At 52.1% G+C, this 16,607-nt stretch overlaps 3 protein-coding genes across 4 annotated transcripts; 2 read left to right on the plus strand and 1 right to left on the minus strand.

Moving 5' to 3' along the window:
* Positions 1-27: 27 nt before the first annotated feature.
* CBY1 (chibby 1, beta catenin antagonist) lies at positions 28-3,555 on the plus strand. Its single transcript, XM_080393827.1, has 5 exons — positions 28-290; positions 904-1,133; positions 1,599-1,704; positions 1,789-1,904; positions 2,946-3,555. Exons 2-5 carry the CDS (start codon positions 1,056-1,058, stop codon positions 3,024-3,026), a joined length of 381 nt encoding a protein of 126 aa, XP_080249953.1. The 5' UTR covers positions 28-290; positions 904-1,055; the 3' UTR covers positions 3,027-3,555.
* A 163-nt stretch (positions 3,556-3,718) lies between these two features.
* Positions 3,719-5,734, plus strand: TOMM22 (translocase of outer mitochondrial membrane 22). Its single transcript, XM_080393826.1, has 4 exons — positions 3,719-3,882; positions 3,984-4,102; positions 4,402-4,519; positions 4,988-5,734. The coding sequence occupies exons 1-4, from the start codon at positions 3,775-3,777 to the stop codon at positions 5,060-5,062; spliced, it is 420 nt and encodes a 139-aa protein (XP_080249952.1). The 5' UTR covers positions 3,719-3,774; the 3' UTR covers positions 5,063-5,734.
* A 176-nt stretch (positions 5,735-5,910) lies between these two features.
* JOSD1 (Josephin domain containing 1) lies at positions 5,911-15,402 on the minus strand. Of its 2 annotated transcripts, none has more exons than XM_080393818.1 (5): positions 14,917-15,402; positions 14,397-14,584; positions 10,072-10,200; positions 9,761-9,955; positions 5,911-8,362 (listed from the first exon to the last, which is right to left on the minus strand). In XM_080393818.1, exons 1-5 carry the CDS (start codon positions 14,950-14,952, stop codon positions 8,263-8,265), a joined length of 648 nt encoding a protein of 215 aa, XP_080249944.1. In that variant the 5' UTR covers positions 14,953-15,402; the 3' UTR covers positions 5,911-8,262. The 2 variants fall into 2 exon arrangements, with proteins under 2 accessions (XP_080249944.1, XP_080249945.1); XM_080393819.1 differs by having other exon boundaries at positions 14,397-14,752; positions 15,014-15,401.
* Positions 15,403-16,607: the final 1,205 nt, after the last annotated feature.

Consider the following 16,607-nt stretch of genomic DNA (forward strand, 5'->3'; position numbering starts at 1 on the left):
GGGGGAGCCGGCCCGCCAGCCAGGCCCTCCGGCGCGGTCTCGCCCGGCCGCTCCCGAGGCGGCAGCCCCGGAGCACCCTCCGCGGCCACCCCCCTCACGGCCGCTGCCGGCCCCGCGCCGCAGGGGCCCGGGGGCCGCCGCCTCCCGAGGCGGCGGGGAGGAGCGGCGGAGCGCCGCCGTCGCCGTGGCAACGCAGCGGCCGCAAACCGCTCCCGGGGCACGCGGCAGCTGAGCCCACGGGCGCGGTGACGGAGGCGGAGCGGCGGGAACCAGCGCGGCTCGCCGGAGAGGTGCTTCCCCCACCCGTAACGGGGCGAATCCCGAGGGCGCAGCTCGGCCCGGCTGCCCGCGCCGCGGGACTGGCCCTACCACTCTAGGGCGGGGGGGCGGGGGGTGTTTATGTTTCCAGCCGCCGGGCCCTCGCCGAGCCCGCCGGCTTCGCCAGCCAGATGCCGGCATGGGAAACAGAGCGAGGGACCACCCCGGCGGCGGCGCGAGCGGGGAGCGACGCTCTCCGGTTCTCCCGCCCTCCCCAGCGACCTCGGCCGGCGACGTGGCCCGCGTCCCCGCCGCGCGCCGAGGCGGCCGCGCGGCACTGGCGATGGCTGCCGAGTGCGCCTGCGCGGGGCGGGGGCGCGAGAGGAGGGGGCGCGGGACGCGAGCGTGGGGGAGGGGGTGACGTCGGGGGCAGCCTCGCGCCGTTCGCCCCACCGGGTGACGCCTCGGCGGAGGTGTGAGGGGAGGCGCGTGCCGGCGGGGAGGGGCGCGGTCCGGCGCGGGCCTGTCGCCCCGGGGCGGGTGGCCCGGGCCCAGGCGCCCCGCCAGCTCTCCCCGCCATTTGGCCCTTTCCGACGGGCCGGGGTACACAGCGTGAGGGGGGGCACACCCGGGGCCTCGTTGTAGGTGGAAGCGGGCAGCGCCGGCGGCCGCCGGAGAAGACCCCGTCCTGCCAGCACGGCTCCTGGCCTGCAGCCTCGGCCCGGCCGCGTCCCCCCTGCTCAGGGAGCAGCGTAAGGCCGTGGGGAGCACCCTGAACGCCCAGGCTGCAGTGCGCGATGCCTCTCTTCGGGAACACCTTCAGCCCGAAGAAGACCCCCCCCAGGAAATGCGCCTCTCTCTCCAACCTGCACCTGGTGAGTCCTGGTGGCTTGCCTGCGGGAACGCTTGTTTGCTGGCCAGGGGTAGGTGGCTGCTACTGTGGCCACCATAACCTTGACAAGAGCTCCCAGCGGTGCCTCTTCCCTCCCATGGTGCGCACCATTTCTGATTGCTGGTGACTACATATAAAGGTAGAAATGCAATAGCTCAGGGAAGGATCATCGTCACCCCACCCACAGTCCAGAACTGTTTCACCTAATGCTTCTCAGCAGTGGTTTCTGAGCCCAGGAGGTGTGTTTGGGTGACAGAAAGTGCAGGCATGGTGGCTAGAGGAGCCAGTCCTCTACTGCAGCAGTACATGACCAAAGAAAGGATGATTTCGGGCTTCAGGGGCAGTCCGACCAGCAGCTTCCAATGAAATGCCAGTCACCAAGAAACGGGAGAGCAAGGGGGTGGCTTTGGATTTCTGTAAAATGCTGAGTGTGATCTTCTCCCTGCAGCTGGATAGATCTACCCGTGAGATTGAGCTGGGCCTGGAGTATGGCACCCCCACTATGAACCTTGCTGGCCAGAGCCTGAAGTTTGAAAATGGCCAGTGGGTGGCAGGTAGAATGCAGCTCAGCTTGTTTTCATCTGAAGTAGCAACGGTTGTCTGACAATCTGTATTTTGAGCTCTTTCCTTCCTTCCAGAATCGGGAAGCTTCACAGGGGATCGCAGAGAAATGCAGCGCTTGCGCAAACGGAACCAGCAGTTAGAGGAAGAAAACAACCTCCTTCGGCTGAAAGTGGATATTCTGCTGGACATGGTGAGTCTTTGCCCAGCTGCCACCTGCTCACATCAGTGGAAATGCCCAATCGAAGGGTGCTGGGACCGCCAGAGGAGGCCATTCTCACTGCACCCCGCTCCTTCCGTGTCACCCGGCTATGCAAGACAATTGTAACAGTGAAGTGACTGTGGGAGTAAAGTCTGATCCCCTCTGTGGGAAGAGGGGAGGGTTCCCCCTGCAGCAGAACTTGACTTCTGTGAGCACTGTGACTGATTAGAGAGGAGCCCCTGCAAGTGCCATGTTTACTCTTTCCCTTTCTGTGTGAAGTACAGCACTTTTCTTGCCACTCTGGCCTCTGCCCCAACTGTGACTTTTAAGTTATAGCCATCGTTTCTGGTCACAGAAGATTAAAGCTTCTGTCTGCTGTGACAAGTGGTGTGACATCTATTTGGTGTGTAAACCTGTGGATGAAAGAATTCCCAGGCCCTAAACAAACTGAAATTCAACTTTACCCAGAGATCGCAGCTTTTGTACTTAAGATCTGGAGACATTTTCAGTGAAATTCATGTGTATTCTCAGTCTAACAAGTGACTTAGCATTTATGTCAGTCTGAACAAACACTTCTTCCTTCCTTACGCTCTTCCCATGTTTTAAAGCTGGCAAGTGGCTTTTGTGGCTGCAGCACTTAGCAGAAGCCCTAGGTGCTCTCCAGGTTTTCCAGGCAATCTCAGTAAAGTGTGAAATCTCAGCTTCCCTCTTGCTCAAATGGGGACAGATTCCCTCATGTGGGTGCTGGCTCGCAGCTGTAAATCTCAGTGGCATCTCTAGAAAGGTTGTGCTCTGACATCGGAAAAGCTTCTGAGGCACAAATGTCTGTCTTTGTGTGCTGCCGTGACATAAGGTGCTTTTTCAGCGGGAGAGCAATCTCTGTCTGATACCTCTGAGGGGCTTTTGTGTCCTGACACGCATGTCTGAGGCAGGCAGCAGACTGTGAGGTCACCAATCCAGTGTTGGCCCTGCAGCTGTAGCACAGGGTGGAGGTTGGAGGCGTAGTTCACTCTTGTTCGCTGTGCATTGCAGCTCTCCGAGACCACAGCTGAGTCCCACCTGATGGAGAAGGAGCTAGAGGAACTAAAGAACCACAGCCGGAGGAGGAAGTGAAGAGGAAGAGGTGGCTGGAGGATGGGGAAGCCAGGAGGCTTGCCCCTGAGTCTCGGCTGCCCGCACGCACGCGATGCTGTGGCCATCTTAGGCCTCCTAGTCGTGTTGGTACTTGTGTGTAGGTACTTTGTTCCACGGGACCGCGAGTAACAAGATGCCTCCAGCATTGTGTGGTGCTGTAGGTACTGTGTAACAGCTGGTCCCGCGCCCAGACACCGTTAATTAACATGTTCTTTCTCAGAGCACTTTACCTCGCTACATTTCCTAGCCATAGCCCAGTTGTGGGTACCCTCTGTCCTAAGGCAGCTGGAAAACAGGTGGTGAAGAAGATCCACCTCCGGGTGGGCTCCTCCTCACCCTCTCTGGTTAAAAATGCAGAGACCTCCACCCCCCACCAAATTGCCCCCCCTGGGGAGACTCCAGGGGCCTGTACGAGTTTCACCTCTTGCCATTGGCGAGCAGGATGCTGGAGTAGCTTGTTCTCAAGAGTTTTGCATATTTTACATAAAAATTCACCTTTAAAACCAGATGTTACGGGTGTTTGCTATGCGAAGGGTCGTGCTGCGAGCTGGGGGGGGGCCGGGGGAGCCGGGCCGAGGAGTGGGGCCCCCTGCGGATCCTCCCGGCCGCCGGGGGCCGCTGCCTGCCCCGAGCCCGGGCGGAGGGGGGGCCGCCCCGCTTCCGGCGCCGCCGCCACCGCCGTTCCGCTTCCGCTGGCTGCCGCCCCCTCCGTCCCTGGCTGGTGGTGATGGCGGCTGCTGCGTCCCTGTCTCCGGAGGAGCTGCTGCCCAAGGGCGGCTCGGGCAAGGCCGAGGAGCTGGAGGACGAGCTGGAGGAGGACGACGACGACGAGGAGGTAGCGGGGCGGCCGGGGCCGGGCGGGCCGGGCGGGCGGGCGCGGTGACCCCGGCGGGCGCGCAGGGCCGGGCGGCCTGACGCGGTGTGTGCCGCCCGCAGCTGGACGAGACGCTGGCGGAGCGGCTGTGGGGGCTGACGGAGATGTTCCCCGAGAGCGTCCGCTCGGCGGCCGGAGCCACCTTCGACCTGTCGCTGACGGTAGCGCAGAAGATGTACAGGTAAGGGCGCGGCGGGCCGGCCGGGCGGCCTCGGGAGTGGGGCGCGGGGGGCTCCGCCGGCCCCCGCGGCGGCTTTGGCCGCTGGCAGCGGGGGGCGGGGCGGGCAGGGGTCGGCGGGGCTGTGGGGAAAGTGGGATGGGGAAGGTCGGGGGAAGGTGCCGCTGCAGGGGCGGGATCGGCGGGGGCTTTTGTCGGGATCGGCGGGGGCTTTTGTCTGAAGGAAACGTGGGCAAGTCTGGTGCCTGTAAGCAGCCGCGGAAGAACCGGTTCTTAATCCCAGTGTGCTTTCTGCTCCCCAGATTCTCCAGGGCAGCTCTGTGGATTGGGACCACCTCCTTCATGATTCTAGTTCTTCCTGTTGTCTTTGAAACTGAAAAACTGCAGATGGAGCAACAGCAGCAGCTGCAGCAGCGACAGGTGAGGTGGAGACGCTCCAGCCTTCTCTCCCGGCTCTTCAGGGCTGGCTCAGGGTGCCTGCACCTCCTCCCAGTTATCAGCTGTTAATGGAGCTTAGGGAACAGGGTTTAGTTTGCAATACATTGTGGCCTCATTCATCCCACCAGGTGCTCTGGTTGGATGTTCTGGTGGGATGATCCTGCCGATTCCCAGGAAAAGGCTGGCAGCAAACTCTGGCAAACACAACCTGGCTTTTCCTGAGCCGAAATAACGTAGTGAGGACTGCACGCAGGCCTCACGCAGCCATGCCTGTATCTGCCCCGTTTGCGTTTGCTGTGGTCGCCTTGGTTGTCATAGCAGGGGAGGAGCCAATACTGCAAAACACTGCTGGTACCTTCAGCACCCGCCAAGTAGCTGCAGGAGGGGAGGGTGGCATGTGACAGTCCTCCCACATCCTTGCTGTCCCTCAACTGATCGTTTTCCTTCCAGATCCTCCTTGGACCCAACACAGGGCTCTCGGGGGGAATGCCAGGGGCCCTGCCTCCACTGTCTGGAAAAATCTAATTTGTGAAAGCTGCGTTGGATTCGTATCATGGGAAGACCTTGAAATTATGATATATTGAACTGTTGATTTGTTGGGTCAGGGCATTTTTGTTTTTCATTTGTTTGTTTTTATTTTTGGTTCTCCTTTGGGACATTGACCTGTTCATAATGAGGGGGGGAGGCCCACCCTCTGGACCTGATGATGGCTCCAGTCTGCATCCTCCCCCCATAGAAGTTGTGAGTTTTTCCTTTTATTCAATCAGTATGCCATAACCAGTTACAGACTTGAACTGGGGGAGTTCCTCTTCCAGCCTCCTTGGCCCCCACAAAACCACCCTTGGGCACAGGTCCAGCTTCAAAAGGCTGCGGTCAAACAAAACAAATCCTTTCCTGACTGACTCAGACCTGAAGGACACCAGTGACAGGAGGAGGAGCGACTTTCCCAGCAGGTGAAGCAAAGGAGAGGTGTGGGTAGCTGTACCCCATGGAAAACACTCTCTGGGAAGACGCATCTGCAAAAATACTTTTGCTGCAACTTTGCATGTGAGAACTGAGGGAGCAGCAGGACAGGTTCAAGACGATCACATCCGCACTGATCCTCTGCCTCATAAAGTAGAACTTCAGATATCGGCTGATATTTTTTTGTATTGAATATTAAATAAATCCAACCTGAGCAGCGTGGTTTTAATAAGATGTCCTTTAGGGAGGCTCAGTTTTTTCAGAGCTGTCAGTGGCTTTGTGGGTAGAGACCCTTCTGTTTCAGGCATGTGTGGCAGTGGGGGAAGGGGCAGACACTTTAAGCTTTGTCTGGCTTAAGGGAGTTCTCAGTAGGGTGGATTCTACCTCAGGACCAGTGACCAACTCTTGACTCGCAGAAAGGTTGCTGTTTTATTAACAAAGAAAAAAAATTTATTTTTCCTTTATATACTTTGTTACAGAACAATTCAGTTGAACATACAGAAGTGATAGGACATTTATATGGAAACCTTTCTTCCATTTATAATATTTGGTTAAACAAAATACATCTCTGTAAACAAACCCAAAACAAGGCTCTAACAAAACAAAACAAGCAAGAAAACAAACATGGGCTTCCCCACTTCCAAGCAGTGGGACTGGACCAGTTTCGCCCACCCTTGGGCACAGCAGTCTCACCTCCTGCAGGGATGTGATCACACACTTTCCCTTTACCTGAGCAGCTGGATCACACCATTTCCCCCTGCACAGGAAAGGAGCTGACATATAAGGAGAGGAAAGTAGCCCCAAAATATTTTGAAACATCTTTGCATATTGTGCACTGATCCATTGGCTTGCAGTTTCCATGCAAACAGGGTTTCTCTGAAGTGCAACTTTAAATCAGCATAGAAAACGTTGTTGTTGAGATTTTTTTCCCCCCTCTTGAAGAAATGGCTTCAAGTCACCAGCAGACTGCCTGCAGGCTGCACATCCTGCCTGTGAAGTGTTTAAAAACTGCCAGCTGGTATTGGTCATTGGAATGTGTTACGAAATAGGACTTTTTATAGAAATGTTGGGTCTTTAAAACATAAAGAGCCATTTGCCCTTGACTGTGGGAGGCTGTGCTCAAAAGACTGCTTGCCAGATGTCCGGAGGTTGGTGAACAGCATCATCCCGTCATGTGGCCTCTGTTGTTAGGAAGGTGCAATTTTGGTGGTCTCTCAGCTTCGAGCAACTGCTCATGCGTTTGCAGAGCTCTCAAGAGAAAAACAACTGAGAAAAGTTAGTTACAACCCCTCCTTTCGCAAGCTCAAACACCAGTAACGAGACTTCTCCTGCAGGATGGAGAGGATCCTCCAAGCTCATCATGTCCCAGAGATGCTGTTTAACTGAGACATCCCACGTGTAAAGGAGGGAAGCAAACGGCAGCTCAGCCAGGAAGTGCTAAACACAAAGTCTGCTCCAAATTCTCCTTCTGCTGTGGAAGGCATGACTGAGCTACAGCTCACTCAGGTAACCAGGAAACAGCTGGTGGAGATCCCTCTTAGTGTCTCCATGTCTAATCACTCTTCCCCCGCAGAAGGGACGGGAGGAAAAAGTAGTTTGTCCATTAATGGAATGTTTGTTGGCCAACGCTGAAAGAGGTTGGTTCAACTACCAGGGCAGGGTCTCTCTTAACGCCCAAAGGTTTTGGTGGACCCTCTGCATCTCCCACATTGTCAGCTAGTAGCTATAAAAAGGGCAAAAAAATTACTATTATAAAGGCTTCCCTCCCCAGCCAATTTTTTCTTTGTAAATTTACTTCTTTCTGGGACATTTTGCATGACGTTCATGACTGTGGGCTAGACTTCTGGAAAGAGGAAAATAAAGAGGGAATGAATTCCTCTCAAAACCCCTTCAGTTTTATTCCTGTCTCCAAACAGCCCCTAAACTACTGAATGACCGTGCAGAAAACCAAAACAGATGTTAAGAAAAAAACACCCAGGCAGCACAAAGAAACCCAAGCAGACTACAGCCTCTCTCCAGTCTAGAAACTTGATACTCCTGAATTAGCTTGTGCTTGCTGTTCCCATGTCGCCTGAGTCAGCCACATGCTGCTGAACAACTGCTCACTACATACATTAGTCCCTGGAGACACTGGGGAAGAATCCTGTAGCTACTCAAAGAATTTCTTTAAAGATGATGCCATTTCTATTACTGTTTTCTAATTCCTGGCTCAAACCATCTGGAAGAAGCAGAGGGTTGTGCTGAGCACCGTACCATTCCTAGTGTTCGAGAGTGCCTTGAGAGACCCTTTAGGAATTGCAAACGTCTTCACAACGACTTGTTTTGGAGGGAGAGGCTTGTGAAGAGGTGGCAGTGTGCTCAGCCCCTGCCCCTTCCTGGCAAGTCCCGGAAGGAGCAGTGTCCCACCACACGCAGCCTTGAACCATGGGGGAAAGGGAGCCCAGAGGCTTCCAGACACCCTAGCCCCAAAGCCAGGTTTTAAAGAGCGCGATGTGTTCTAGCTAGCTGAGGGGCAGGCAGCTCATCCGCCTCTACAAATAAAGTGATTGCCTTCCAGTTTCCTCCACTCTGCCCTCAATTCTCCACTCCCCCCCACCCCCGCAACATCCTACGCCATTGCCCTATTGCACCAAGGAAGAGAAGAGCCTAAACAAAGGAAATTCCAGGAGAGAAGAGTTGGGGCACCCGTTATCCAGATTTCAGGACATTGGGAGTTCAGTAAAGGGGAAGGAGCTGTAGTGGGAGGACAGAGTCAGTCCGGGTCACACATCGGCTCTCCAGCTCTGATGTGCTTCCACCTCCTCTGGCACCACCAGCAGTAGTTCACAGTTCTTTCCTCTCAGCTGGTGTTTCAAGAATTTCCTATCATGAAGGGAAACAGAAATAAGTGCTACTGAATGTAGAATTTCATCATGTTCTAGAACAACTAAATGCAACTAACTACAAAAATATGACAAGAAATAGGAGGAAACACATTGTCTTTTGATTATTTTCTGACAAAAAAAGCCAAATACTTGCTTCACTGAAGTCAACACACCCCCTACCCAGCAAACTATCATAGAATCAGACAGACATAATCTTAGCCTCTGCACAGGTAAGTTTATGTAGATGTCACTTTTCAATCCTCTGAGGTGGCAAAAGTAGAATTAAAAACGAGTTCAGTCTCTTCAGATCTCCAAAATCAAGAATCACACTGTATTTTAAAATCATTCCAACAAACCTGAAATACTTGTGAAAAGCCAAGCAAACCATCATTTAGATGTCCTTATCACAGGCTGTAGCAGCAGTGTACCACCTGGTCATTTGACATGGTTCTGCAGCCCCTTTCTCGCCATAAGCTTTTTTTAATACGAAACTTGGATTACCTCCAGTAACTATGAAAGTCAAATCAATGTTTTCTCTGATATCTTTGGTTCAGATTTCCAAAATTCCCTACATAGGAAGCCCTTATTTATTGCTGAAGAACGGCACAAAGGATAAAATCCACCAGAAGTTTGCACAGTAGTTCCAGAACTGCGTTAACTTTATCCCAGAAGTTCACAAAAGGCTGACGTTCACTTTACCAAGACTTCATTGGCATGGCAGGCTCTGCAAATACTGCTCACATGCAGTCCCTACCTCAGAACAAGTCTGGCCAAGGCAGAGCTGCTAGTAGGCTTTACAACAGGATGGGATGGAAGCTAAACAGCAACTAAGAGCAGGTGAGATTTACAGTCAAAGTAATTACACCAACCATCTTGTATTAAGATTAAAGAGGGGAGGAGAGTCAAGCCAGAAGTGCAGCATATGCTTACACAGGCAAGTGATTCCTAACAAGCAGCTTTCACTGCTGTCTGGCATAAGGCTGCACTTTTAGCCTGGAAAGCCTTTTGTTGGGAACATACACACAGATCCCTACTAAAGAGGTGAGAGGAATGCTGACACTCTCACATCTGAGGAGACAGCGAGGCACAGCACATCTTGTTGCAGGTGTCACTCAGTTAATACCAGACTTGGCCTCTACCTTCAACCCTAGTGACAGAGTAATGTAAGAGACGAAGTCAGGCTCTCCTGAGCTCACAGAGATCACCACTGCTGAAAGCATTTCCCTAGCTTCACACAAATGGTATAAATCTAAGTGGAGATGCCAGAACCTTATTACTCTCAAATCTTTGCTTTTAAAGATTAACCATAATTCAATCGCTAACTGTTTTAAGGACAGACTCCCCACCTCCAACAGGGAAGGATTTGAGGAGGAACAGCATACAAAAAAAATCCTACCTGAGCTCACTTTCGCCTCCAATCCACTCAGGCACCTTGAGTTTGGAGTCGAGGTTATAGTACGTGCCTCCCACCTCCCGGACGCAGATCCAGTGCTGTCGCTTGAGGGGGAGCTTCAAGGGGCCCCAGCAAAGGCTGGAGGGCAGATTCATGATGAAGCCCATCACGTTAGACAGGGCAATGACGTTAACATCCCTGAAAAAGTAGAGAAAACAAGACGGCAACAAGATTATATTCTGGTACTTTAACTTCCTCTCTTTCTCATTTTTACAAACAGCGGCTATCTCCAGAATTACATGACTTCTAAGTACCTGCGCTTGTCCCACCAAACCGCTTCATAGCCTTTGGTCTGAAGTGCTGCCATGATCACGTTCACATCATAGTTTCCATTTCCCAGCATGCTCTTCTTGTGCGGCGTCACCATGGTGTTGGGAGACAGCCTGCAAACAGAACACGAGACTGACTGCTCTAGCGAGCAGGTGTTTGCTGAACCTATATTCCGCAGCTGGAAAGGGCTACTTGCTGTACAACTTGAAGCCCATTTTTGTTTAAACAGTGTTTGTTTAAACACAAATCATTGTTCCCCCTTATGACTCCACAAATGGGCTAAGAGGCCTTCCAAAGCCTCCAAAGATCCTAGCTTTGATGTGAAAGAGACCACAAAGCAGGAAGCTCTTTTCCCCCCCCTTGAACTGGTACTTCTGAAGGATGCTTCAATTATGTTTTTCCTCAATTCACGGTTGAAGTCAATGCCAGTTTGCCATTTAGAACAAAGGCTATCACAATTTCAAGAGTTCAACAGTCAAACACCAGCCTTGAAGCCTGTCTGAAATAACAAGAGGCAGGGTGGTTGGCTGCAGAAAAGGTTGCTTCCCCCCTACACTGGTAAATGAAAACAGCTTTCTAAGTGGAAATGGAGGCTTTCATTGCCTTTGCTATATGATAAAAATATATATATATATCTGTTGCTGCAGGTAACTAAACAGAGAACCTTGTTGCAAACAAATCTCTTCAGCTTTAATCCACAAGCTTGCCTAGATATCACTTGCATTACAACAGCATCTAAAAATCGAGAATCAGTCCACAGTGTTTCATAAAAAAGATAGGACAGCCTTTGCACAACGTAGATAATGGATGCAAGACACAAAATATGGAGACATATGGCAGAAAAATAAATGGTTAGTCACTTTTATTGTTTTATGTTTCCTGTCTCATTCCCATCCCGTGTCTCCTTCCACCCCCACCCCCACCCCGAAATTTTATAGGGAGGGGAAACGATGAGGGGGTGAATTATTATGAAGGTGACAGACAGCCTTCAACAGCTGGAAGAGCAAGCACAGGGGAAACTGGGAGCAGAGAACAGCAAGGTCTTGCAGCACCAATCCAAAGAAAGTCAAGCCTCAGATCAGTTCTGTTGTCGTTAGTTGCTCTTTTGATTGGTAAGGACACCATTAGTTCTGCTGACACAAGTTCAGGTGTTTTGTGTCATCCAAATATCCATGTTTCACCTATCTCCTCCTCATGTCAACTCCATCCCCCCAAACTCCTGATGTTCCCACACATTTTTCACTTGGCCTTTAACACAGTGCAAATTCTGTAGGCATACTTCATCCAGTGAAAATCCCTCAGCCCTTCTGCATTCCTCTCCTGACAACATAAGGCCTTTGACAAGAAGCAAGCAGTGGATTGAGTAGGGAGCTTCAGACCAACCAAGGCTAGAGAGGCCACAGACAGGTAGCTTTTCGCATCAGCTGTGAGTTTTCTTGCAGTGGAGCAGACTGCAGCAGAGCAGCCTGGGAAGTGACTTAACTACAGAAGGGAGAAAAGTCCGAAACAACGTTGTAATAGGGAAAGCTATTAATATCCACCACTGGGCATTTCAGAGTGAGGCAACGACATTTTCAGCAAATCATGGTTTCCAGTCTCCAAAGCTCTCTGTATTTTACTAATCACAGAGATGCAACTGTAGCTTGTCACAGCTCTTCCAGCATCTCCATGAAGCAGGATCACTTGGCTACAATTCATTCCTCAAGATCATTGCTTCAACCTACTATCTCTCATGACTGCCAGCAAGCTAGGAAAGCCTTCCAATTAAGAGCCCTGCGGGTTGCACAAGCACCCTCTCGTGGCACCATTTACCAGAGACAAGCTTATCTGAGAGCTGAAAGAACACATTTATCTTAGTTCCTTCCCATAACTTTCAGGGCCCCAGAAACGAGATGAAGAGACAAGCAGAGATGACATACTCAAAGAACTAGCACCCATGAGCAGACTTTCACCAAGAATCACCTCAGTGTCTCTACTCATACACAAACAAATAGGGTCCACAATCATCAGCTGAAGGATTCTGATTACAGCAAGGAATTAAGTTACCTCCCCAAAGTTAGGGGGCTTTTATCTAGACATTAAGCTGAGGAAGACTGATGAAGTTGGGCAGAAATCCAGGTAATATTCCTCCCGAGCTTTCTAAGTCAGAAATGTCCATCAACACGTTGTCTTAACAACAGGCTCCAAGATTCCTGCATGCAGTTGTCTTTCCAAATCAGGTCTGATTACACAGACTCCATTGAAGCAAAGAGATTTTGTTTGCATCTCCATGCAACATTTGGGCACGCAATCTTACTTCCTGCAACAAATGCCAGAGGAACATCAAAAAGATACATCTTGTATTAGAGGAAGGACTATAAAAATCAGAGGGGAGCTTGGACCAAGTTTTGGCATACACTTGAGACTATTATCATTAGGCTACCCTGGCCTTACACAATGGGATGCAGCAAAAGGGAAACTAATGATTAAGCAAGGAGGTTCAATCATTCTTCAAGAGATGTGGTAAAAGCTACAGAAAGTTGAAGCTTATTTGTAATTTTGTTACCTTGTCAATGCCAGATTTAGAAGAAAAAAAAAAAAAAAAATCACACCTCGCAACATTTTTTGAGCTTATTAAAATATTCATCAGTCCTTTCTCACACACAGAATATGACTAGACACAATAAAGACATATGGAAAAGTGATGTATAAAGGGTAACTGACTCAGTTCTTAAAAGCAAGTCAAAGAGCTAGGCACAAGTAGTGACGCAACAGAGATGCAAAGGTAGTGGCAATTCTTACGCATAAGTTATAACTCATCCATTTATGAGAGGAATTTCCATATATATTTCCATACTACCATGGGGCTGAATCAATCTGTGTATCTTGATCCAAATATTAGGACAGAACAATACCAGGCTGTAATCAAAGACAAACTCTTCCTTCTAGGACAAGAGGTCTGACAAGATTAACATCCCAGCTCTTTCTGCGAGGTATCATGCTGCACTCTAATTCTGTCTCACCAAACCCCACAAAAGCCAACTAATTAGATCATCACACTCCTTCTACCACTGCCTTTGTTTGCTTCAGGCCAATAGCAATCCATCTCTGATTAAGATTCTGACAATTGCTGCTCTGGAACAAAACCAAAGCGTCTTTACACTGGACAAAGAGTACCTTGAGCCTGTCATGGACCAGCTCCATTTCACCAACAGGAATTTTATTTACGACAGTATTGTAAACAGCGTTTCAATCTGGTATTTGCTGTTGTCTATCACCACACTTCTTTTTCCAAAGACAGGCATGTGTCTGATGTGTCAAACACTAGTTCCATAAATCTGCTGATTTCCAGGACAGCAGCAACAGGCACACAGCTCCCTGCTCATCAGCACAGGGTACCACGACTGTCTTGTCCAACAGGTAACAGGTATTCAAGTGTAACTTATGTGATGTTTCCAACATCTGTGGATTGATTATCAGAGGAAACCTCTTTTCCTATTTGATTACTTAGCTTCATCAGTGAAGGGTCACCAGAATTTTCAATGGCACACACAGGAGAATTTCCACAAAGCATTGAAACAGTGTAAAATAAACACTGAGCAAAATATGAGCTATTGTAGAGGCCACATTAATAATTTACATTTATCCCAGTAAAACTCAGAAAATCTTTTATTAATTATCTGATGCTGCTGGGAAACATTTAGCAATGCCACAGAAAATAGAGATCTAGCTGCTTAAATTAAATCTAATTTGACAAAATACACAGGGTCTTGCTTCACGGAAAAAAACCCACATATTATTTGAAGGACTTCACTTAATTGCTTGAATAAGGAGTCACTCATTGGCAAAGCTCCTAATTTCCAAAAAAACTTGGAAGCACTGTGGTACTAAATCGAGGTGGTTTTATGATGACCCGTTTGTCATTCCTGCCACCTTCACCCTCCCAAGACAATCCCAAAATCCATTATTAACATCAAGATGACATACCGACACAAGGCAGGGGCAAAAATATGGAAGACTAGCAGAAGATGCATTAAGGTGGGTGGAGGAGAAGACGGCAGTCCAACCACATGACAGCATCTGCAATAAAGCCCTTGAACCCAAAATTTGCATCCAGAATTGTAAGAAACAAGTAAAAAGAGAAATAACTTCTGCATGGGGGGGGGGGGGGGGGGGGGGGCTGTAAAAAATAAGCTATATTCAGTTCAAAGCAGTGGCATACTCTGAACCCCTCCTTTGCTCTTTCCCCCGCCCCCCAAATAAGATCTGAAAATTCCTCTGAGCAACAGAGGACAAGGGGAAGCTAATGCCATTACAGAGAGTATCCTACCTCTGAAAAATCTCCTGGAGGGTTTCCCTAGTGAAGGCGTTGCTGTCCTGGAAGACATTGTTGAGGGCATGGAGGGCACACAGCTCTCTACGCTGCTTCTCATGGTAAATATGCAGCGGTGGTAGCTGGGGTGGCTCTGGTGATTCCGATTTGGTCTTGTCACCTTTCCATGGCACGCAACTCATTTTCTCGCAGGGTGGATGGAGAGTAGGTGGTGAGAAACGAAGGAGGCTGAAGTTTCTTCCTCCACAGTCACAACAACAGCCCACTACCCCTTTCTTTTGTAGGCTAGCACTGCTTCCAGCTCACAAACCCTCCTCTTGTGCTTCAGTTTATTCAGCAATTGCCTCTGATGGCTGGTTTTAAAAACCACATAAAGATCTGCAACATATTTTTCCTCCCTCCTCCCATACCCCATAAAATGTAATAAATACTTCCCTCCCCACCCCCCACCCCCCACAGGAAGGGGAGAAAAAAAAAAAAAAGTCAAAAGATAATAATCCCCTCAGTCTCAAGGTACCAGCTGGAATTTATCACATCGCTCCTTTTCTTCCATCTCCTTTGGTCTACAGTGCCGCTAAAAAGGTACCAAGAGCAGGTAACAAAGAGAGGCCCACCCCCAAAGTGCCGAAGTGGAGCGGATGAAGCCAGCTTCTGGTGCTGCCTACGGGAGCACTGGGTGGTTAAGGACTTATCAGCTGCATTCCTCCATTCCTTTGGGAATGACTGAATCCAGGCAAGAAGATGCCAACAGCTCGAGAAAGGAAACCACTTCTTGCTAGGCCACAAAAAACCTCACGTCCAGGCTCCGGGAAAGGCAATTCCTCACAAGTCACCCTGCACTCCGACAAAGGGAAGTCTCCATTAGCAGCGAGAAGAGGCAGCTCAGAGCCCGGGGGAGCGAGGGGAGGGCAGGAGCAGGCGGGACCAGCCCCACGGCCTGCCTCACACCTGCGCACCCCGCGGCCCGCCGCCGCTTCCCGGAGCCGCGGCCCACCCCCGCAGCCCCACACCCCCCCGCGCTGAGGAGAGGCCCCCGCCTCACCCCCGCCGCCCCCCGGCGGCCTGCCCGCACCCTGGGGCCCACCAGCCCGGCCGAGGCGCCCGCCTTCCCCCTCAGGGGGGACGCGAGCGGAGACCCCGGGCCCCGCCGCCGCCTCACCCGCCGCTCGGCCCCCGCCGCCCCACACCGACGGCCGCTCGCGCATGCGCGCGGGGCTCCGCTTGCTCCTCTCTCTTGCCTCCCCCCCCCCCGCCCCGTGACCCCCTCCCTCCGCGGCGCGCGTGCCCCGCAGCCCGCCCCGCACGCGCCGACGTCGCGCGCGCCCCCCGACGTCACGGCCCACGCGAGGCGGCCCGGGGGTAGAGGGGCTCCGGCGCGGCGGGTGCTCCCGTCCGCGCCGCTGGCGCCTCGGTTCGCTCCCGGAGCGTCCCGGCAGCAGAAGCCGCGGTGCGGAGGTGGGCCGCGGCCTGGCTCGCGGGCCTCCTTCCCGCAGAGCGGGAGGCAGCCGGCCGGGTTCGCTGCCGGGGCGCGGGCAGGGCTCGGTGGGGGAATGCCCCGGCGCGCAGGGCTTATTCCGGCCCTGCGGCCAGCGTGCTGCATAACCTTAGGCGAGCTTCAATTTCCCTTCTCTTCTCGGCTGCTTAATTACTAAGAACCTTAAGTCTCGTGCCGTGATAAATAAGCCGAGACGACTGAAGTGGTTTACCGCCTGGTAAACAAACATAAATCCTCCCCCACTTCGCTTTGTGCCAAGCCAGGGCTTGTGGCGGCTGAGAAGTGGATGCATGACCTAGCGGAGGAACAGGACGGACAACTTCCCCGCCGGCCAGCCCGCTGCTTCGGGGTCACCTTTCAGCCTGCACAACCCCTCAGCGGGTGGGACTTTCTCCTGGGCCCGGGTGCCCTGCCCCTCACGGGCTGAGCACCGTAGGCTCGCACGGCGAGCAGGCGGGGCGGTCCAGGGGCGAAATTTCTGTCAGGAGCCCAGGGCCTGAGGGGCCGGCGCGGCCGTTCCTCTGTGTACCGCGGGCGGCGGGCCCCTTGCCAAACCCTCGAACGGATTCCGGCAGCTGCCGGCCTCCTGAGCAAGGCGTGAGAGCAGCCGGGGCCGTGACGTCCGAACTGCTGGACAACACCCACCACCTCAGCAGAGCGCCCAGCTGGCATAGCCCGACCCGCGGTTTGAAGGGACACCCGTGGCGCTCCCC

Source organism: Falco punctatus (genome assembly GCF_963210335.1).
Source record: "Falco punctatus genome assembly, chromosome: 6".
Classification (NCBI taxonomy): domain Eukaryota; kingdom Metazoa; phylum Chordata; class Aves; order Falconiformes; family Falconidae; genus Falco; species Falco punctatus.

Coding starts and splice junctions, on each gene's coding strand:
- CBY1 (XM_080393827.1), top strand. CDS start 1,056: ATGCCTCTCTTCGGGAACACCTTCAGCCCGAAGAAGACCCCCCCCAGG. Junction 1,134..1,598: donor CTCTCTCCAACCTGCACCTG/GTGAGTCCTGGT, acceptor TTCTCCCTGCAG/CTGGATAGATCTACCCGTGA. Junction 1,705..1,788: donor AAATGGCCAGTGGGTGGCAG/GTAGAATGCAGC, acceptor CCTTCCTTCCAG/AATCGGGAAGCTTCACAGGG.
- TOMM22 (XM_080393826.1), top strand. CDS start 3,775: ATGGCGGCTGCTGCGTCCCTGTCTCCGGAGGAGCTGCTGCCCAAGGGC. Junction 3,883..3,983: donor AGGACGACGACGACGAGGAG/GTAGCGGGGCGG, acceptor TGCCGCCCGCAG/CTGGACGAGACGCTGGCGGA. Junction 4,520..4,987: donor AGCAGCTGCAGCAGCGACAG/GTGAGGTGGAGA, acceptor TTTTCCTTCCAG/ATCCTCCTTGGACCCAACAC.
- JOSD1 (XM_080393818.1), bottom strand. CDS start 14,952: ATGGAAGAAAAGGAGCGATGTGATAAATTCCAGCTG. Junction 10,201..14,396: donor CTCCAGGAGATTTTTCAGAG/GTAGGATACTCT, acceptor TTCTGTTTGCAG/GCTGTCTCCCAACACCATGG. Junction 8,363..9,760: donor GGAGGCGAAAGTGAGCTCAG/GTAGGATTTTTT, acceptor CCTTCATGATAG/GAAATTCTTGAAACACCAGC.